Raw genomic sequence first — 23,327 nt, 5'->3', positions numbered from 1 at the left:
CCAGCATCTGTCCATTTATTTGACATTTGGGATAACAATTAATGTCTGACCTCCTAATCTTTACTGCAATATATGAAAATTGTCAAAGGTTACCAAAGGCAGAGAAAGTGTCCAATTCTGAAATGCTTTGCTTTGTTGAAAGTTCAACCTGATCAAACAACAGACAAGATTGAAAAGTTTGATTTAAAAGCATTTGCTGTCATCATGAAATTGTGAAATCACCAATAACTGTGGTTAGTGGAGTTTATGCACACATAACTATGGGGGATCAATCTCCAGGGTCTGTTTACAAAATATAGGAAACGCCCGGTCATTCCTCCCTGGATTCTGCATTTCTGCTGTGCTGAATTCCTCTCCTTCATTCCTCCCATCTGCTGCAGTTGCAGAGAGAGAGATGGAGAGAGAGAGAGAGAGAGGTTGTGCGAAAAAAAAAAGTACATGATAGCAATGGGAAATGTGTGGGAAGTCAATTATAGGTGGATATTATTGCTGTGTTCTATTATTTACAATAAACCTCATTGCTAGTATGAGATAAGTTCTAACCAGTGGTTATATATTTTTAGATCTGAATTAAGAATGTAATGTTCTTTTTCAGGTTAGGATTATAGACTTAAACACAGAGAGACAGAGAAACGTCAGAGAAAATGCAATAAAGTATACAAAAATACATTTATTGCGGGATGCATCAAGAGAGAAAGTGAGGGACATAAACTGGGAAAGCCACCTCAAAGCAGATGTGAAGCATGCAAGTGACAAAAACAAAGAGACAAGGACTCCCTGGACCATAAGGGTGTATGCCTGTTGCTTAGCAGCAGGTGTGTTTGCACTCGTGGAGTACCAAGGATTGACACCAAAGTCATTCGCATGACGCACCACTAAAACTAGTGCTGCTTTCTGTAAGCACCTGAACTATAAATAACAGATGTTATGAATTTTATTACATTAGCTGTAGATTCACAGCTGTAGATGTATTTTATCACAGAAGTCTTGCCATGTGTCTGCAGAAGACTGTACAGTACAATATACTCTGTACTCTGTACTATAAGTGTTGGACCAAAAACCAAACCAAATGAGCCAACCAGTTGTTTTCCTGTGGTCTCTGTTGTTGTGTGCTTTTTTTATCTCTGGAATTTCCTGGTCTTACAGCTAAATGGGTCATGTTGTAATGATTTTATCTTTTAAGGCAGTAGATCTTAACATTTTTGGCTTGTAACCTTTTAAAGCGGTGGTAGGAAAATAGTGGCCAATGGGCCAAATCTGGCCCTTCAACAAAAATATTTGGCCCTGTAATGAAAGCTGAAGTTTTCCCTCTTATAGATGATATTAAATATTTTACATGACTTTTCATAAATCTACAGTAGATAACAATGGAAACACAAGGCTCATGTAAATCCCAATAAATATAACCCCATAACATCATATAAACCTAACAGATGAATAACAGGTACACAACATCATTTTGATATGAGCAGTACAAATTTGTGTCAGTAACAGTACTTTAAAGACATGAATTGGCCCACTTTTTATCGTGTGTGGGTAAGTTATCAATTACATTTCTATTCTTGTAGTGTAACACACAGGATATGTTCATGTTTATGAGTCACTTTTTGCCAGATGAGATGCCCTCAGATACAACCCTAAAACTATTTTATAAATCAATTTATTCTTAAATGAATTAAATAAAGAAACAAAACATATTAACAACATATTAGGATGTGTCTTCGCCACGCCTGTACAACATCGGCCCCCTGAGTAAGCAGTGATGAGAAAAACTGGCCTATTGTTGAACCCAATAATGACCCCTGCTTTAAAGGATATGGCACAGCAGGGGTCTATTTTTCTTATTGTCAACAAATCTCACTTGCAAAGCTAATCCAACAATGAACTCATCCTACTTAGGGGTACTGTGCATGTATCCAAAGCCTGATATATAATATTCCTCCGTGCCTGGGACCCCCACTGTTATCCAAAAACTATTAAAAACACGTCAGTGAGCCACAATGTTGCATTGGGTGACATGTTAATTAGCCCCTAAGATTAGAGTCATTTAAGTTTGTCTAGAAATAGCTCCAAAGACTAATAACAGTGAGCTCATTCTCAGGCTCCAGAGAGAAGTTGTGTGCAGCAGATGCCACTGACTATGTGTGGGAACGCAGTTCCGTTTACAGATCTTCGCTAGCTTGTAGTGCTACATATCACAACTTCTTGACTTTGTGCTACATTGTAGATTCCTCAAAGAACTTCAGTATAAATAAGAAGATTGATAACACTCTCATGTCTGTAAGGTAAATATAAGGCTTCCGCTAGCAGCTAATTAGCTTAGCTTAGCATCAAGACTAGAAACAGGGAAACTGTGAGTCTGGCTCTGAAGATAATAAAATCTGCTACCAACACCTGTAAAACTCAAAAAAAATTGTAGAGTTTGAAGACACTGACCCCAGCACATAACCACCCATAAAACAACTTGTTCTTTTTGCTCTGTGAGAAACCCAAGTATGCATTGTCTATATGTACTCAACCATGCTCTAACTGTACACACATTAACCAGTTTAATTAATTTCATTGTCTCATCAGTTAAGAGAATTGCAGAAGATGCGGAAGTGGGTAAAATATCAACTCTGCCCTCTTGTTTTATGACACCTCTTGCATTTGTTCACATATAGAAGTTATTTCTGTCGCAGAACAAGAGGAGGCCGAAGCAGGATTTGTGCACACGTGTAACATGAGCACAGCTGTTGAACATTACCGCCTTTGGGTCCCGAGGGTTGAGGTTTTATAGACTATGATGCAGTTACATCAGGAGAACATTCCTCTGCCTTTCTGGCCAATGTAAACTATTAAAAGACTCGTCTGAAACCACCTGATACAGTCTTCCTGTAAACATTTCCTCTATGCTGTCTTCAGGAGTCAGGCCATAATTCTGCTTTCTTTCTTAGTCTGTCTGCCTCCAGTATCAGTACTCTTCCTCTGCTGTTCTTTCAGGTGGTATTTTATTTGGAAGCATTTATCTTGCTTTTTGATATCTATTTTATGAGCTCTATTTTTGCACTGTTTTCTGTTCTCTCAAAAACACCATACCATTGCACATGTCCAATTCTCCCCGTCTCTCTGAATCCCAAACTAATGAATACATCTCATAACCTTTGATCTGACATGTGAACCGTACAAACGTCCTCCCAGAATCTTAAAGAGCTGTTTACTGACAAACCTGATGCTCACATCATGAGTAACCCATGTACCATGTAGTACGCATTTTACTAGCCTCTGTACACTGCCCTGCATTACATTTTTGTGATACAAACAACAACAACAACTTTGGTTTTTGAATGGATTAAACAAATGTATATATACAGTATTATTATACACTGTATAACATGTTAATTAATGATCTTAAGAGGTGCTGGTAGGCGGATTTTGTTACTTTTGGACAGAGCCAGGCTAGCTGTTTCTCCCTGTTTCGAGTCTTTGTGCTAAGCTAGGCTAACTGGGCTAACTGTCTCCTAGCTCAAGCTTCATATTTCAATCCCTCCAAGAAATTTAATCGACACAAGTTCTCGAAATCTCAGCAACATTTGTGGGAGCTTGCAATTTTGCTAGATTAGCGCCATTTTTCCACATGAAATGGCCAAATCAACAGACCACTTGTGATTTGGACCAACATTCAGCAAGGATTTAGGTGCCATTCAGGTGGAAGATGGACAAATCTCACCTGCCAACAAAAATGACTGCCATAGACCGTGGTAAACAATTCCTAAATATTCCTAAATGAGGCTTGCATTCAGTTAGTCAGAAGAATACAAGTGGACGCATTGTTCAGACAACAAAGATGGACATAATCTACCTCAAACATAAAAATGGCACTTTGGAAAAGAAGCTATATTTTATGTTAATGGATTTATTTTGCTTTTTATTGAAGGAAGTGAATACATATGACTCTTCATTGGTAGTAGGTTAAAAAAATTGCACTTTTTTTCTTTGCTTGCAATTTTCCCAATTCCCACAATTTTACAGCAATAAGAGCATATAAAACATCACAAACTGTATCACAATTTCTGAGAAGAGCCGCTGCAAAATGAAACATCTTTGGCAAAAAAACTCTGCAAAATTCTAGAGGGACTGATATTTGGTGTACAGACTTGAGAGCGGTATCAATCTTCTCATCTTACTCTTCACAAAAACAGTGAATAAGTGTATTTCCCAAAAAGTTGAACTCTTGCTTTAAACAAAACATAAACTATAAAAAGTTCAAGGATCATCATGAAGGAAATCAAGCTTGCAGTTGCAACATGCAACATCCACATCTGTTTGTCATTATCACATCTTCATGTATAAATGCCAAAAACATTAGCTGTTACTCTTCTGTTTGGTGTCCAGTCAAGTCAGTGTCAGCTGGAGTAAATAGAGAAATAAGTTTAGACTTCAGAACAAGCTCAAGGATCTGTCCCTGGTTATTGTCATTGCTTTGGTTCAACTGCTTTCATATGTTGGCCCTCACTGCCATTTAGTGGCTGTGACTGCTGTGCTGTCTGTTTCTACTCCACATAAAGAGGTTAAAACATGGTCAGCCCGACCCCATATTCTCCCATTTTGTTGTGGGTTTGATCCAAGACAAGCCCTTTGGGTTTTCAACAGAATTCACAAAGTATTTTTCTCCGTGTTTTATGTAGTCTGTCTCTCACTGTCCTCTGGCCAGCTGGGTCAAAGCTGGCGTGATGATTGACAGTACAGGCAGAGGAAATTTGAACAAGCTGTGACTCCAAAGCCATCCAGCTGGACCGACGCCTGACAGACACTGCCAGCTACCCAACAGATAAATATAGTATTTATTGAATCAGAGAAATGGGGAATGCATGTGGAATGATTGAGATTCTAGTGTTTTGTTTTGTTTTTCTTGTAAAGGCAAGTCAACATTGATACTAAACAAATACCAGAAGAGGAGGAGGAATCCCTGATTCAGTTTTGTTCAGTTTTCTAATGTCACCTAGTGGTGGAATGAACATAGTACATGAAAGATATTTCAACTTATTCTGGGACATAAATGAGAGATGTAAACAGACATTCACACTAAAAGTCACTAGGCCAGTGTAGCACAGACAAAATACTGTCCAGTACCCATGGATAGAAATCCATTGGGTCACCAATTAAACCCAACTGCTGTTTGCTATTGGGTATTTTTTATATTATTGTTGTGTTATTTACCTACTAAAATTGGTATGGTTGTGAACTGTTATGATCTACTCCCAGTGGTAGAAGAAGTACTCAAGTAAAAGTATCAATACCACAATCTAAATATACTTTATTACAAGTATAGAAGTATTAACAGCCAAATTTACTTAAAGTACTGCAGTAAAGGTACTCATTTTTACAGAAAATCATGCTGTGACTGATATATTAAATAAACTTAACAAGGAACATTATTAATACTGCTGAGTCAATGCATAAGCAGCATTTTATTGTTGTAGCTGCTCGAGATGGAGCTAGTTTGAACTGCTTTTTGAGGGGTCTTGAGATGATAGACTGGGTAGGAAAGAAAAAAAAACATAGTTCTGCTACATAAATTTGGAGCTTTACCTCTTAAAACCATGTGAGGGGAAATGTCTCTTTGGTAGAAATGCAAACATTGCATAAACATCTGTAACATGACAAAGACACAAATACAGACTGATTTTTTGTAGGGGCCCACAAAGCAAAAAGTTTAGGAACCATTAGTTTAATCTTTTATAATGCTGTGTAATTTATAAGCTTATCATTAGGTTATTTTATGTAAAATTCTAATCTGAATAGTAACTAAAGCTGTCAAATCAATGTAGTGGAGTAAGAAGTACAATATTCCCCTCTGAAATGTAGTAGAGTTGTATCAAGTAGCATAAAATGAAAATACTCAAGTAAAGTACAAGTACCTAAAAATTGTGCTTAGTTACATTCCAACACTTTTTAAATTTACATATCACTATTTATTACTGATTGTTAATAAATGTGTGTATCCTTTACACTCATGCACATTATTTTGAACAACTAACAAAACACTTTACACTCATGTAAAACCTCATGTAAATAACCAGATTTTAGTTTAGTTTACACTAAAAGAAAAAAGTTACACTAACCATTGGTCGGAATAAATTATTTTCTTTGGTTTGACTGGTGACCTAAAAGTGGTACCAGGTGAGGTTAATCCAGTTATATTGACCCAAATTGGACTAATTTTAACCTAGTGATTTTTTCATGTGTTTAACATACATTCTCTTTTCCTGTGAAGAGTCATTAAGTGCATTTACAGTTCTGTACATAAATAACTTGCATTTGTGTGTAATCTACTGTGCAGATGCAAATTTTTCAATTTTAGGACATACATTTGAGCTTAAAGGGCCACAGAATAGGTTGAAAGTGACAATACACTGAACAGATAAACAAAAGTGCTCTTCTTACATACTACAAATATTGCTACTTTTGTGTGTAATTCAGTGTCCTGACATAATTTGGGCATGAAGGATAATTTCTTGTGAAGTGGAAAGATTGAAGAAACAATGATGAAAAGCAACATCTCGTCTCGATACTGTGCCTTCTTATTGATGTCGCTAAAATATTGTAAATTCTCTGTAAGGTGAACGGATGTCGCTAGTTGTGTCAGCGCTAAATGTCAAACCACACTCTAATACACATGCTCACTCTCACACACACACCGCCAGGACCACCTGACAGGACATGTAAACACTCAAAACTACACACACACACATAAATTCACACATGCCGACACATGCACACAAACAGACACACACACACACACACACACACACACACACACACACACACACACACAAACACACACACACACACACACATACACACACACACAGTTCAGTCTCTCTCTCACTCTTTCTCATGTCAGCTCATATACAGACCCCTCAGCCCTCATTCCACAACGACACAGGAAGTCAAAGGGTGACCCATTTCTACCAGAGCTTTTATTTTGTTTGGTCTCTGCACAGATGTCACCAAGTGCAATGGAAATATACTGCATGTGCTCAGACAAGAGAAGCAACTTTTGTCACTGACCTCAATGTTTTACACAAATCTAGAATAAGCAATCTAATGAATAACATACTATGGCTGCTTGCACAAACACAATTCTTTATTAAAACCTTACCAGGTGGAGCTGTATCGTGGGATGGATGATCTGTTTTTGAAATGATGATTAATGGTGATTAAAGGCTGTGATTTGATCACTCAAAATGCATGAAATAATTTATAAAGATGTACAAACAAGTGAGATATACAGAGAACATCAGTGGGAAAACAAGCTGCCTTTCGTTTTGACAGTAACTAACTAAAGCTTAAATGTTGCTGTAGATTTGGTTATTTTCATACCCTTAAATATTGGCTTAGATTGTGCAAATGACACAACAGATATATTACAAAGTCTTAAAAAGTCTAAAAGCAATGCTTGTATAATATATGGCTCTTCATAAAAAAAAAGTATCACTATTTACATAATCAAAACACATTGAAATCATGTTTCGCTGCTTTCAAAGTCACAAATCTGCATGGAAATCCAGGAATTAAGAATGTTCAGTTTGCTAAAGACAGCCATGTTTTTATATATTATAAATTTAAATGTAAGAGTTCTCTCAATATACAATATGTCTGTAAAATGTGAGTTTAAGTAATAAAAAGCAACTCAAAACTGCATTTCATGTGTTGTTTTCAACAACGTTGTAATCCAAAACTAACAGTAGCATTTCATTTTGTTTGAAGTAATATCTAGTTTCATGCTTTGGCAATGCTATTTCATATATTTTTTTAACACTAATGCAGAACAAAAGAAGGAGTCCTGTACACATTCAACAATGAGGTATTGTACACTGTTCTATATATGTAATTGTAGCCTATATAAATGACCAGCTATATAGTGACCCAGCATTATTCTCACTCGCTTTCATATATTTAGTTCTATCTATTTATGCTGTATGCACGGTCAGGTTGTTCTTTCACTATGCTGTGTCACATCGTCCCTTGAAATTCTATTTTACATGTAAATTTCTTCATCTCCAATTTCAGGACAGGTTTTTGGAGTAATTACAACAGCAATTCTAGCAAAAAGCTGAAAGCGAGACAGTTTTTCATGTGTTTATGTCAACCAGAGATTGTCTGCACTAATGCTTAATTAATGCTATGTATTTAGCACTTTAATTAACAAGCTACATTAACTGATTAGAATAATGTGAAATATTAAAAGGTAATATTAAAGCTGCTCTATTCAAAATTTCATATTAACAATTGATCAAATAATATAATAATAATATAATGTGAAAAGGGTAGCTCATAGTGACGAACCCACAGAGAATTATTACCTGACTCTGTAGTTCCCCTCGGCTCTACGGAGCATTTCAATGTATTTCAGCTCATTGTTTTGGTTTTCTTGCCCTCAACTTCATTGCTTTGGTTCACTCTTACTGCTCCCATTAACTTTGTTTCCAGCAGCTGAAGGCAGTTTTGTTTTTAGCAAAAACGCTCTGATAAACCCACTATCATACCTGTCAACATCGAGCTTTGAAAATAAGGGATACCAGTCCTTCCTGAAGTGTTCAAACTGTTTCCCTGTAATTAACACATTCCATTTGCAGTCCCTTGTCTAGAGTCATTTAATAAAAATGCATGCTGACTAACTTCTACACCTTGTATTTGTGCCCAGTAAGAACACATTAAGCCAAATTAATAAATTAAGTCCCACCTTACTATTATTGCAGAAATCGACAACTCATAATACCTTTTTTTTTAAAAACCTATTTAGAATTGTATTAAAGGACAGCATATCTGAAGCATAGTATAATGCCTTTACCAATAATCTTTTCATGAGTGGTGGCTGTGAAGTGATGTGTGATGTTTGTGACATTTACAAAACTGTGTTGTACGACCTTTAATATCACAGGGCCTTTGAAGTGGCCCCAACAGTGAATAAAAAGGGGGTAAGGGTCAAAAAGGACAGTCAGTAGCCTCTCTGACTAGAGTCTCTTGCACAACCTGAGCTGACTCTCTGGATCAAGCAAAATACTGCTCTAAATCCTTTTCTTGTTGTTCCTTTTGGTTTTGAAAGATATTGAATCAACATGTGTTGTAGTAGGAGTCATACTACAATCAATGTCAGGAGAGATGTGCAGCAGTAACAGCATTCAGGCACAAAAACTGAGTATTTGTTTTCTTTTTCTTAATTATTACATTGTCTTATATCCTGTAAAAAACAGACAGCCACATGGACAGCTTCTTTGTGAGAGTGAAACTAAAGATTTTCTACTGTCAGAGGACTACAAGATAAACCTTTTAGCACGGCCATTCATCTACCAGCACTGAACATGAACCACTGGGCTGGTGCTTTTAACATCTTCAGCACCTTTTCCCGCAAAGCATCTCCTTTACTTCACCATATAAAGTGCAGCTCTACATTGTTTGAATGTGCTAGTTAGACAGTTCTTCAAACATAGTGTCTATGAGATATTTGAGTCCTGGCACAAAGTGCACAGGACAAATATCAGCAATAAAAACGATCCTTGTTTTTACACATGTCTTTTGTTTGTAGAAAAAATGTCAGACAAAGGGGCACCCTGGTGGCATACTAATTAAGACGCATACCACATAACTGCTGTGGTTAGATCCTGGCCACTGATGTACACTTTTGACTGTCAAATAAAGGGGGAAAATCAAAAAATGCCAGCCAAGAAATTACAAAAAGTTTGGTTGAAGTTCTTGTGACACGAACTTTCTCAACCTCACCTTCATAATAACAATATACCCGCAATATCAACATTATGACATAATCAACCTCAGAAACCATGTGAACTATGTTTTTTTTTCTTTGCTAGCTGACTGCTAAGACAAAAAAACGACAAGAATATTGTTCGAAGAAACATTTATTTTGGCACTCACACACACTTTTTACACACACTAAATTGAAATGCAGTTTATGTTAAATCCCCTCACCTGATCAGGCCCCTCTCTGCCCCACCTTCCTGTAGATCACACAGCCTCACTGCGCTGTCAAAGCCCCCTGAGGCCAGTAGAGGTCTCTGAGATGCCAGGCACCAGACCCAACCCAGATGGGTGTTGAAGTGGTCCTGCCCTCCCAATGTGTGCAGCAGCATGCCACCATAGTCTGGCTGCATATCCCACAGTTTAACATTACTGTCTCTGGACCCTGTGGCACAAACTGCCCCTTCATCCACAAGGACTAAGTTGATCCGGTCTTTGTGGCCTGAAGGTAAGGTGATGTACTCTAGCGCTGGGGGTGGGATTGGATTTCTAGGGGGTTGATGTTGTTCCCTCTCTACATGTCTTTCATTACCTAGATACCTGGGGTCTTCCACGTCCTCTTGGTGATAAAGAACACCATCTTGCTGCTCATCATCATCAAACACCCTGTGGTCCCTTTCTCCTTCCTTTAGTACCCCTGCATCATCCTCTAATCTCTCTTCCAACTCCTCCCTCAGTCTTGCTAGTTGGTCCCCACCTGCAGCAGGCTGCAATTCACCATCCTCACCTTCCAATACCACCTCCATCCTTTCTTCAACACCATATGAAACCTCCTGCACTGCCACTCCCCCTACAACACTCTCTCCCCCAGCTTCCTTTCCCTCTGCTACTGTTTTTCCATCCTGCTCTACTCTTTTCTGCTGCCTCACTCTGCTCAATGACACCAGAATGAGCTGAGAGCACGAGCAAGAGAGAGAGAATGGTAGTTGAGCAAGCTAGAGAGTGACTGTTGTACACTTTGCCTGCTCTTTAGTCACATCCTATAGATGTTCCAGTCTGGCAGTTGTGCATTGCCTTTTAATTTTGCCATAGCTAGTGTTGCACTTCTCTTTAAGGTCAGCTGACCACACGTCCCTAGCAGATAAGTCATACATAGCTGTCGGGGGCTCGGGGACTTCGTATTCTGTTTCTGTTTCTGTTTCTGATGCTGTATCTATGTCTGAGTCTGCAGCTGTGTTGATGGATGCAAACAGAGCAGCGTTTGGACAAATGTTTTTGAGAGCCTGGAGATCTTCAGTTGTAATTGCTGTGTACAGGAGGAAAAAGATATATCTCTCTATCTCTCTATATAAAGCAAGGAATCTCTGTCTGTCTCTGTATGTATGTATGTATGTCCTTTACATATCTTGGGAACTGTTCATCTGATCTACTTCACGTTTGGCATGTGCATTGCAGTGGATCCAAGGAAGTGCAGTGTTGAATTGAATTTGGTGCAATTTGGACACACAACATGTTTAATATTAATAAACTTGGAATAAACAAGCAAACAGCGAGCCACTCTGCTCTGCAGCAGCAGGGCAGGGCTTCTGGACTCTGTGACTGCATGTCATGATCAGAGCTGCACAACCCTGCCATGAGAGAGAGGAGGGAGGACATCTCTCTTCATTTGATAACGTTGAAAGTTAGGCTCTGTTGTCGGCTTCATGACTTATTTTAAAAAAGACAAGAGAAAAAGAGAGAGAGAGGGCGATAATCTGAGAGCACAAGCAAGCGACAGAGAGGCAGTGCTGGTGAGGGGAGACAGTGATGGAAAGCTTTCTCTGAGAGAGAGAGAAAGCCCATGAATGACAGAAATACAACATTATTTTCTGATTGTTTCACACTGGTTATTGTCACATCCTGCCTGGCCTTTGTGTGTTTTTTGGACTCTGTGTTTTTGTGTTCTGTGGGGTTTCCTGGGTTGCACTTCTGATGAGTCCTTCTGGTCATATGTTTTGCTTGTTGTGTTGTGTACTTGGGTTTGTGTTCATGGGTATTCTTGGATGGGTTAGTGTAGGTTACGTTGAGAGTTTGTATTTTCTGGGTTTTGGTTTTCTGTTGCTCTGTGTTTCCCTTGTGTGTTCATGTACTCCTCCACACTTGCCCTGTGTTAGCCTCATCAGCCCTGCCCTGCTCCCTGTGTTTCCCCAGCCTATCGGCTCCCTGTCTGTTCACTCCCCTCTCCTGAGTTCTCCACCCATCTCCCCACCTGCACCTCATCTCCTCGTTAGTTCAGTTACTTTTTAAGTCCTGGTTTTCTGTTCAGTCTTTGTTGGATCATTTGTTCTGCTTGTTTCTGTTTGTTCTGTTTTTGCCCTGTTCTGTCTTCGACCATTGCAAGAATAAAGGTTTTTGTCAACCCTGCAATCTCTGCATGCCGGTCTCTGCATTTGGGTCTATTCCTGCTACTCACCATGACAGTTATGTTCTAAAGCACAAATAAACAACCATCGAACGCTCAACAGATGATTTACTGTGGAGACAGACTGTCCTAGTTTCAGTTTCAAATTAAAAGGTACAGTCTTGACCTGCTCTATGTAAAAAGTGCCTTGAGATGACTTTTGTTGTGATTTGGCGCTATATAAATAAAAATTGATTGATTGATTGATTTTCCTCCTCTGCATTTCGCCTTTTCATTCATCTAACTATCTAATCTAACTCTAAAGGAAGGAATCTCTGTATGTATGTGTGTCCTTCGCGAATCTCAACAACTGTTCATCTGATTGACTTCACACTTGGCAGGTATATTGCTGTGTACCCATGGAAGTGCAGTGCTGAGTGTGAAGTTCTTTGGATGAGCGGTTCTCGAGAAATATATAAAAATACAGAGAGCGCCACTTCGCCATTGCAACCCACATTGAGGTCGGACATGGGATTACATCCATAGTGATAATGACTTGAAAAAGTTTAAGTGACTTAAGCTCTACTATTGAATTGTGTACAGTAAACAAAACTTGGCATCTACATTCAAGACTTAGTGCAAGATGTCTCAGACATGTTTTGAACAGGCACTGCAGTTCATCTAACCAAAAAGCAAGGAATCTCTGTCTGTATGTATGTGTGTCTTTTGCATATCTCTTGAATGACTTCACACTTGACAGGTGTATTGCTGGGGTGCCAAGGACGTGCAGTGTTGATTTTGGTGCAGTTTGGACATCTGATATGTTTAATATTAATAAACTTTGAATAAACCAGTGATCAACAAGATGGTCCGCTCCATGCAGGGCCAGCACAGAGTTTCAGGGCTCTGCTGACTGACTCCAGCATGTCAGGGAGAGACCAGAGACAAGGTGTGACACAAGTCAGAGAAAAGTGCTCTAAAAAGAGAAAAGTAGACAGTGAAAACAGAGTTTTTAATCAAGAAAGGACACTCTTACTCCATGTCTGGACAGCACGTTTAGCAGATCATCACCACTGAGTGACTACACAGGAGGCGTTCAGGTACATGGTTGAGCAAAGGTCACCCACATTTTAGAAGATACACAATGACTGTACTATGTGCATAAAACGAAGGAAATACTTTCCATGGGCAGTTCAAAACCAGTTTGTCTCATATGCTCTGAGACTGTGGTGATTGTGAAGCACCACTACAGACAAAGTGCAAATCTTTGGAGCAAACATACCCACTCAAATCCGAACTGAGGGCACAGAAAATAGGAATGATTTAAGAGCCCAATACGATCGTTCCATGTTATTTTAGGATGCACATTATTTTATTTTTAAATGCAACCCATATTTTAGGCTAGTTGAAATGAGAAAATAACATTTATTTACTATTAGAGTAATTATTATTTATAACATCTGTGTATAATAGATTGTTAGTTTCTAGCGGCAGGAGGTCAAGCAATTGGCCTGTTCCAAATGGTGCATTTTGAACGGGCACTGCACTAGTGTAAGCAATATCACATGAGAGGGAGTAGTTTTACAATAACACTTCTATTAATTAACTTATTAAAATGACTGAGATGTTAAATGATATTGTTTTCAATTTAGTTCTGCAGACAAATTAGTGAAATTACTATGTATGAAATGGAATGTAAATAAAAGCAGGATGATTCATTCACAGGTAAAACTTACACTGCATGTCAAAATTCATAGAATGCTTCTCAGACAAAGTATTGCTTGGCTGGAACAAACTTTTGAAATTATTTTATTTGCATAATTGAAACTTGGGATAGAAGGGATTAACATGGAATTATGCTAGAAGGCCTGGCTCCTGATAAATTCTGACTAGAAATAGGCTAAATTTAAAACTACTCCAAAGTAGGGATATGGCTGGTACTCAATAATATTATCATTATTGTCTCTTTGTGCTCCAAGTTAGGCTATGTGATACTCTGAGAAAGTTATTCCTGTCTGCCAATGCGCGTACCAGTGTGTGTGCTCATAACCGTAGCCTATTTCAGAGCTTCTCATTGATGGTTAGAACTACATTGAGGGCACAAATAGGCCCTTGTGTTATAATGTTTTTATGTTATGTACATGTCTTCAGAAGCTTCAGGGCACTGTCGAAGGGTGTGCATAATAGTTCACCAAGTATCAGCATGTTATGCATCACTTATGGCTGAATAGCCTGCAGCCATTGTTTCATTCATATCTTCCTGGTATATTATTGGGGTGCTGGTGCTTGATGGAACTCTGTGAGATGTCTCTTTGGTCAGCTGAAGTTGATCTTCAGTGTTTGTGGCTAAAGATTTTCTTCTGGACATATATTTCCACAGATTTGGTTTGGGCCTCCTCCTTGCTGTGTCTCCACCCTGACAGCTCAACCTGGCACATGATGGCCGCAGCATGACTGCAACAAGAAGCAAAGCTGGATCGATGGATAGGTTATTAGCAAAAGTGAGTGAAATCATGATCTTAGATGATCTACTGTTTGATATTTTCCCTGCCATGCATGTACAGTTAGCTGTTAGGATGTACCCAAGGTCCCTATGCACATAAACCCAGGCATCATATGGTTTAGCCTTTAGGCCTTGTGTTTGGCTAGGCAGGACACCTGCCCTCAAAATGCAAAACTCTGATCCCATGTCATAAAACTTTATCTCTTGCACACGACCACAAAGTATATATAATTATACGCATCTAAGGATTTGTATGTACGCAGATTTTCCTTCATATAAACACTGCGTTTATCTATGATATAGGTGTATATATCGGGCCATATGATTGCAGGTCACTTGGACATATCTAATATGGAATAGCGTAGGAATTAGGGATGTGCCCAAATAAGGGAATGTGTGTCATATAGGATGTGACTCCCCTCATTGAGACCTGCTGATAGACGTAACAGTGGAGCAGAGGACAGAGACTGAGATAGCAATGTAACCAAACTGCACACGGGTATTTGACATGTTTTTTTTTCTTCCCGAAAACAAATCATTTTTAAAATATTTGTATGAAACAAATATTTGTAAAAAACCCTCTATTTGTGCTTTGCCGAATCATGTATTTGTATTCAGGCACAGCCCCACTATGTAGCTTGCTATCATGTCATGTACAGTATGTTTACAGTAGCTGACAAATTTCTTTCAAATGTGGCAGGTCATAAGGTGGCCTTGCCATAAACATTTTTACTTTGACTCAGATAGCTTAGTGACACTAATGTTACCACCATGCTCCTGATATTGTCAAATAAGGAGAGGACAGGCTCACAACCAACAAAACGAGGTAAGTTGAGTGAAATTCATATAACAAGTCAGCAAGCCATAAAGGTTTTTGTGATTCATTTAGCTCCTGTTAGCTAAACATTTATTTGAATAGCAAATTTAGTGGGGCAGTCTCATTCAGAGACCTGATGACTATACTGATAGTCAACTATTGTTAGCTAACATTTTCATGTTATATTAAAGGTGCAGTGTGTATGATTTAGTGTCATCTGGTGGAACGGACTTGGCAAAATTAGAATATAATGTTGATATGTTTTAATTAGTGTATAATCACCTGAAAATAAGAATTGTGTTTTCATTACCTTAGAATGAGCCCTTTACATCTACATAGGGAGAGGATCCTCTTCCAAGGAGCCTGCCATGTTGCACTGCCATGTTTCTACAGTAGCCCAGAACAGACAAACTAAACACTGGCTCTAGAGAGAGCCTTTGTGTTTTTCGCAAGTTTCGCGGCCACTGTAGGTTTTCCTTCACGCTTGGAGGAGGAGAGGGACGGGAGGGGTATTCAGTTGGTTGCAATGTGCAACCTCACTGCTAGATACCACTAAATCTTATACACTGGTCCTTTAAAATGCAAATGAAAGACAAATAAACAGATCCAACTCTGAAATGGCATTTTATTATTGAGTCTACAAGAATTTACAAACAATGCAAAATCTACGTTGATTACAATGGTTGACTACAATCTTGTGACCGGTTACAGTTAACAGCTAGCTGGTGAACATAATGGAGCATTTAGCAGCTAAAGAGCCTGATATTTTATTTCTTAGGAGTAGGTTGAGAGAAGCAACAGGGCTGAAAGGAGAGTGAACATTGGACTTGCATTTGTCAGGTGGCCAGAAACATGGCTTCAAATGAATGCTAATTTTGCTCCATGTCTGCTGGATGTGTAATTACAATTTTAACAAATCTGCTAACTTTATAAAGTGATAATTTGTCAGTTTTGTGTTTCCATCTTGTCCTGCTGCCCCCAAGTAGCCAAAAAAATAATCAATGCAGGTTTAAAGCAGAAAAACAGTTATTTTTTTATATAGTTATTTTTACTTAGTTAAAACCACACAAGAGCACTCCATGTATGGTGTCGGGCACTCTTGCATCCACAATCAGACTGAACAAATAATCAGTCAGGTCAATCAGTCAGAAATTAAATTTAAAATGGTTGCATAGGGATTCATCCAGATACACTACACTTTCTTAGATAGATTTATTGCTAAACGTTGTCTGTAGCTCTTTGAGGGTGAGATAACCTGTTTTACAGGGCTCCACGGGCATGGAAGAAGACCTGTACATGGAACCAGCAACAGGCCAGGCCGCATAGCTTCCACTAGCATCTGCCACAGTTGCATCCACCTGTTGGCTATCAGAGGATATCTGAGTTAGACTGGGAGGATGAAGAGGTGGTGGAGGAATGGAGGAGGGACACATCCGGGAAGGAAGATGGAGAGGTAGAATGAGAAGAGGAGTGCTCTGGTGATCATCTGAAACCTCCTCCCCTACTACATCCCTTTTATCTTCCTTGTCCTCCTCATCTTCCTCTCCGATGCCAAAGCCAGAGTCTGGGCTCTGTGGCTCCATTTTCAAGCTCTCACAGGCGGTGAGGGAAGGGCAGAGGGAGAGGTGAAGGTTGTGGCTGTTTTGCAAATTGCAGAAATCCTCCTTATAGGTGAAGTAGGCAGGACTGGGGTGAGTTCTAGCTGAGCTGCTGGAGGAGCTGGACATGAAATAGCCCATGTTGGAAAAACCGGATGAAATGGAGGAAGAGGAATTGTCAACAACCCCGCTTGTGTCAGAGCCAGCTGAGGGGTAGCTCCTGAAGTAAAGAAGGGCAGTAGTGGAGCTGGAGGAGGGAGAGGTGGAGCGGACCACATCCCAGCTTTCACACACCTCCACCGGGGAGATATGGTCGCATGGCTGGGCGGTGAAGAATGATTCAGAAACCGACAGAGGATTCAGCCATTTCTGGGGAGAGAGAAAGAGAATTATGGTAGAAAATACACCTGAAGAATGAAAAAGCTATAGTAGAGGTTTCATAAAATTTTGTGTTTATTGTGTATTTGAGAGCAAATGTGGCAAGTAAATGTTTTCTCACTGACTTTCAGAAGGCACTATGTGTGTTTGAGCGTGTGTATGTTTGTCAGTGTTGCCTGAGGAAACAGACAAACAACACCAAGAAACTGTAGCTGGTGACCTGTTTTTTTGCTTTGTTTTTTTGTTTTCTTTTGTGGTTTAAAAACTGATATCTCTAATCTGGGACAGATTAGAGAACGGATTAGAGACCTCAAACCCAAACTACAAACTAAAAATAGACAGACAGGTTGTTCAAGAGCTGTGGGGACCCTAATGGCAAAGGCTCTGCTTCCTTAACTATTTAATGGGGGTACAGCAAGCAGGATCCTGCTTGTTTGGAAGAAGAGGCTGGCAGGACATTTATGCCCATCAGAAGAAAATAGCAGTAGTGTCTGGCAAGACATGAAACTGTAAATTCAGTTGCTAATGTGATATTTAAATTTAAGGTTAAAAAGCACAGGTTAAAGCTTAAAGAGATACACCAGCAATTCAATATTACATTTGCATAACATTGTGGGACTCACAAAACACATATTGAGACAAAATTGAAGCAGCAGAGACTGAGATATCATGACTTTTAGTCTGGATCCAACAATTCTCATAATGAAACCATCCTTCTTTTCTCAGGCTTGACAAAGATCCTCCAGAGCCACAGAAGACATTACACAACTTTCCTAGTGCTCCTCATGATTAATGAACTGACCTTAAGGTGTAAAAATTTGTTTTGTGCTTCTTAAACATATCTGTACAAAGGACCAAGACTAAATTTATGAATGCAGACAAACGATTTTTGTTTCACAAGAATTTAATTGATGAAAAATTGCAGATATTCAATTTTTAATATGTTTGACAACTTGTTTCACTGGGAAGGTTTGTAGGGTTATCTGGCCTATGATGCAGCCAAGAGTAAACATATACCATAAGAATAAAACTGGTCCCAGCATTGATACTTGGGGTACTCCGATTGCAAGAGGGCAGACATGGCCAGAATTACAAACAAAAAATCTTTCTTGCGTCCCAGATGTAAAAACCCATTTTTATCATTTTAGTCTTTATGACAGCCACGTTTTGCATCACTTTCAGGAAAAAACTACAGATGAATATTGGAAAGAGATAAGTTTATCCACTGTAACACTCAGTTACTAGCTAGTATTTGAGTACTGGTGATTCAGTTACTATTGGTATCTGAAAATTAACTGAACATTGGGTAATTTGTATCCATCTACCATAATAAAGCAACAGAATAAATAAAGAAAGAAGAATAGTAAGTATACTTAAGTGTTGCCTGTTTAACCTGTTTGTATGAATAGTTCATGAAATTTTGTGGTGACAACTGCAGTCTGTGAAGCACATGTGTCAAAATATTCTGTGCAGTAAGATATAGCGGCAAAAGGCTTAATGTTTGGTTAGAAACATTTATTTTTACCTTTAGATTTCCTCCGTGGACAGAGTGGAGAGTGTGGAAGTATTTTGAAGGGTTTGGTACTGGCTTGCTTGCAAGGAGCCTGAAACAGCATGAAAGTGCTATTAGATAAGACATACTCCATGCAAACACACAGACACACACACAGTGTACAGTATACTCACCCCCTGCTCACGCATCTCCAGTAAAGCAGCACCATTACCACGATGACAAGAGCCAAGCTGACCATCACAAACTGCATTAACCACGACTCTGAAACTGAGTGCTGATGTTACAATTTGCAAAATACATGCAAACATGATATTACCTAATCAGTTATTTTCGTTCTCTCTCTTGTCTGTACTTTTTTGTTTGTTTTGTTTTCACAGTCTTGTCATGACAACATGTTCAAACCATTCAGGAGAAGAATGGCTCTTCAAACTATTTCATCAAGAGTTTAAAATGCAGCTTTTGTGTCTGATTCTACAGTAGAAGTTCTACAGTATAGGGAAACAACCCCACATATTGCTTTTTGCCTTTGCTTGGTGAAGACCCTGAACCCAGACTGGACAACTACATTTCCCAGCTGGTCTGGGATCATTTTGGGACCCCAGAAGGTACATATATTTCCCAGTTTAAATGAGAACTATAATCCTGTAGAGATTGATGTGAAAAAAGCCAGTGAGCTGGATTAGTTGTCAATCAAACCACCTGGAAATCCAAAATGTTTTTCCCATTCTTACCTTGATCCTGACATTCTGTTGTTGGACTCCAGTTGCTCCAGTGGCTATTCGGCCTGTCAGTGGGCTGGACTCTAACCCTGATCTGGAGGGTCTCCCACAAAGGGAAGATCTCTTTCAGCTGCGAAGCAGGTATTCCAAGCTTTGGCTCTTCTGTGGGAAAAATCTTGGCCTCCTGATGATGAATGCAAAGTTGGCACAATATCAAAATGATGGTGTATCTTAACAACTAGAATCTCAAATTATTTGTCAAAATGAGTTAAATCATGAATAGCGTCAGTTCTGTGGAATTAGCATTTGTATGACCAATATGTGAAACCTAGCGCTGGTGCATTTTCTGTAACCAGACTACTAAACTAAATAAATACAAGAATGCAACATGGAGACCAATGAAGATGAGTGGAAGAGGAAGTGTCAGCTATATAACTTATGAGAAGCTGATGTTTGCACAACATTATTATATGCATGACATGAAGGTTAATCAAAATGATTGATAGTAGTAATAGTAATAGTAACACCACTGCCAGCCTTGCGTTCCTACCAAAAAAAGATCTTTCTTTATCTGTGTTGAACCTTTTTGGGTTTGAAGACAAAAAAGCACACGGACAGTGCGGACAGTGTTTTGTGGTGGTCAAAGCAACTTATGTGACTCTATCTCAGCCTGTCTATCTATGCATAGACAAATGGATATACAAACACATACACACCCAGATGTACATGCATACATTCACATGTATTCACACTCACCTGCCATGTCTGGTGATTCTGTTTGATCTGTACTTCGAAGTTAAAGGTTTTTAAGAAGTTGGAGAGAGGGCTGCCTTGACTCCATGATATCAAGATCTCATCATCAGTGCTGCTGACATTAGGAGCGCTTGGAGGGTGTATTTTAACTGTACGCACACACGTATATACAAACATGTATGTGTACAAAAATACCCACACGGACACATATACACAAAGAAAAAAGGTGCAATTCATTAATTCCTGATGTAAAAAAAGGTTGACCAATTATTTCTGTTTAATACTTCTTTGAAAGCAAAAAATTTACAGAAACTGCCTTTTTTGTCATAACATGTTTCAGATGGCCTCCTAAACATTCTGAAGTAGCGCATTACATTTTCTAGCAAAGAATGAGAAATGAAGTCAAAAATTTCACAAAATTTGTGTAAACTGAACTAAGTAAAAGCCACTCACTGTGATAGCACGGCTCATAATTTGTGAGCTTCCCCACCAACGTGCCATTACACTTCATGGTGATGTTGGGAAAGACATCAGCACAGCTGAATTTCTGGAAGGACCCATTAAGCCATTAAACAGCGAGGACAGAAAGTGTTTTTATTCATTTCAATATATTCCTGATAACACTTTTATTATAATGGCTGATCTAAAAATACAAAAGACAGGCAAATCCATGATAATTTTAGACCATCACATTATTGGCTCACGTTAGTAACTTACATACCTTTTCAAAGACAAAACTGCAGCCTGGAAGAGAGTCTTTGTATTGTTTCAGCTTGCAGTTTTGCCTAGGATAAAAAAATTAAAAACATCAAATCAGCTGCAGATTTGAATCTCCAAATAAAGGAAAGAAGTTATATTTTAGAGGAGAACACTGGTAAGCAGTAATCATTATAATCATATCTTACATTATTGCAGTGGTTTGTGTCTCATCTTCCACAAAGATCCATGTTTTCCGCCAGCCAGAGATCCAACAGTTCACACCAGGACCCGTCAGAGAGCCGTTCCATGTGCAGCTGACATTGTTGACAAAGTCATTTACACAGGAGAGTCCTTGAGTGACAAAGACATAACAACAGACAGATAAAGAGAAAGAGATAAAGATGGTGTCTCTTTATCAGTGTCATTGTCCTTCATGTCCGACATTCAGATAGGCTGATCTCCGTACGCACTTAGAGCAATAGCAAGGTTAAAGTGAAATCTGTAAAATTTACTTTAAAATAGTTGTTTAATAATAATTCAGAGAAAAATGCATTTTGACTTGCAGTGACACAGAAAATGAAGCACTGAAGCTGACAAACCCCCCAAAAAACTGTGCTGCTGCACATAGAAAATAACTAATTTACTATAGCAGATTGGCAAAGCTCAATGAATGAAAAAAGTGCATTATTTGCTTTACATGTGGTTTACAGTATCCGCGTTATCACATTATCAAACACAATCCACGTAGTTTCAGTTATGACCATAATAAAGTTATACCTTGTGAGTCTTTGTGAGAGTGGGCTGCATGTAGTGAAAACAGAACCACCGGGACATACAAAGACCACAGTATCTTCATGGCCATGACCAAGATATGACTGTGAACAGAGAGAATCAATACATATCAATAATGCTAAATACTGTACATCAACATATTCAGAGTGGAACAAACATTTTCTATACATGTTTAATCAAGAAACAGCACTACAAGTATACCTGAGTAAAAGTGTTGAATGTGTGTAAAACCTTGTAAACTTAAAGCCTTTTTTTCCCCAATAAACCCTAAAAGTGATGTTTTTGACCCTACAATAACTACATTAAAATGTATCATTTCTTAAATGGAGAGAAACTCATTTCTGTCACCTGGAAATTGAAACTGCACACTCCACCCATCATCAGCACCGTGCTATATAGCTTTTGAGAGTGAAGAAATACGACATCCACAGTTGAGCAAACTAAATACTCATCCTGAGAAGGCAGTAGCTAGCAAATGAAACTTGACTGAAAACACTCGCACCTGTGCTGCTGCACTACTGTGACTGTATCAACTGTGTGCTGCACTAAGAGCTGACTGTTAGCCATATGACTAATTATAAAGTGTCATACCTAGTTTAACTTAATGTGGCTTACTTCATGTTTTACAGTCTGTACAGAAACAAGTGGTCATGCATGCCTGCTGATGAAGTTGTAAGATATAAAATGAAGTAGAATGAACAAAAGCCCGCTAAACACGTAAAGGTAGAGATTCTGATTGTATAAGCCTATAGATCAAAGAATGGGGACTTTTTCAAAGACAGTTGTTGCTGCTTTGTTTTCCATCAAAGTCTGAATTGAGTAGGAACAAAAGGGCAGATGTGTCACTGTAAGTGATATTCGTATTTTAACATAGGAAAAAAAAAACACTAGTTTCTGTCTGACTAAAAACAGCCGATAAGGAAACTTATATCATCTAATGTAATTCAACAGTAGGAGCCACTGCTTAAAGACACTAAAATGATCATATGTTACATGCATTCATTAAAATACATAAATATGTAGACTCAACTTGTTACAAGAAACTTTGCACATTATTCTTGTGTTGTTAGTTTAAAACAGCATCATTAAAAAAAAAAAAGTGATACTGTACCTCATCAGTTTTGGTCAGTAAAGGTAGCAGGTTTCCCTGAGAGGAAACACATCGTCATCTCCTCTGCCGGACTCACGAATTTAGATGATTTCCTTTTCTGTCTTTTTATATCCCTCTTTACTCTTCACACACATCACTATCTCACTCTCTTGTGCACTCTCCCTCTCTCATTTTCTCTCTCTCTCTCTCTCTCTCTCTCTCTCTCTCTTTCTGTCGCTCATCCCTCTGTCTCCTCATTCTCGCCCCTGTCTCTTCTTTAAAGTGCCCAGCGACATTTTCCACTTGTAACCACAGCCTCTGTCTGAGGCTTACAGGAAGCCTCG

At 38.8% G+C, this 23,327-nt stretch overlaps 1 protein-coding gene across 1 annotated transcript; it reads right to left on the bottom strand.

Annotated features, from left to right (window-relative positions):
• Positions 1 to 16,048: 16,048 nt before the first annotated feature.
• il2rb (interleukin 2 receptor, beta) lies at positions 16,049 to 23,327 on the bottom strand. The gene is made up of 10 exons (XM_067570294.1): positions 23,005 to 23,327; positions 21,879 to 21,976; positions 21,308 to 21,452; positions 21,124 to 21,187; positions 20,856 to 20,949; positions 20,406 to 20,551; positions 19,662 to 19,833; positions 19,104 to 19,197; positions 18,943 to 19,021; positions 16,049 to 17,408 (listed from the first exon to the last, which is right to left on the bottom strand). Exons 1-10 carry the CDS (start codon positions 23,007 to 23,009, stop codon positions 16,644 to 16,646), a joined length of 1,662 nt encoding a protein of 553 aa, XP_067426395.1. The 5' UTR covers positions 23,010 to 23,327; the 3' UTR covers positions 16,049 to 16,643.

Source organism: Thunnus thynnus, chromosome 17 (assembly GCF_963924715.1).
Source record: "Thunnus thynnus chromosome 17, fThuThy2.1, whole genome shotgun sequence".
Classification (NCBI taxonomy): domain Eukaryota; kingdom Metazoa; phylum Chordata; class Actinopteri; order Scombriformes; family Scombridae; genus Thunnus; species Thunnus thynnus.
This window is presented reverse-complemented; position numbering and strand designations above follow the sequence as displayed.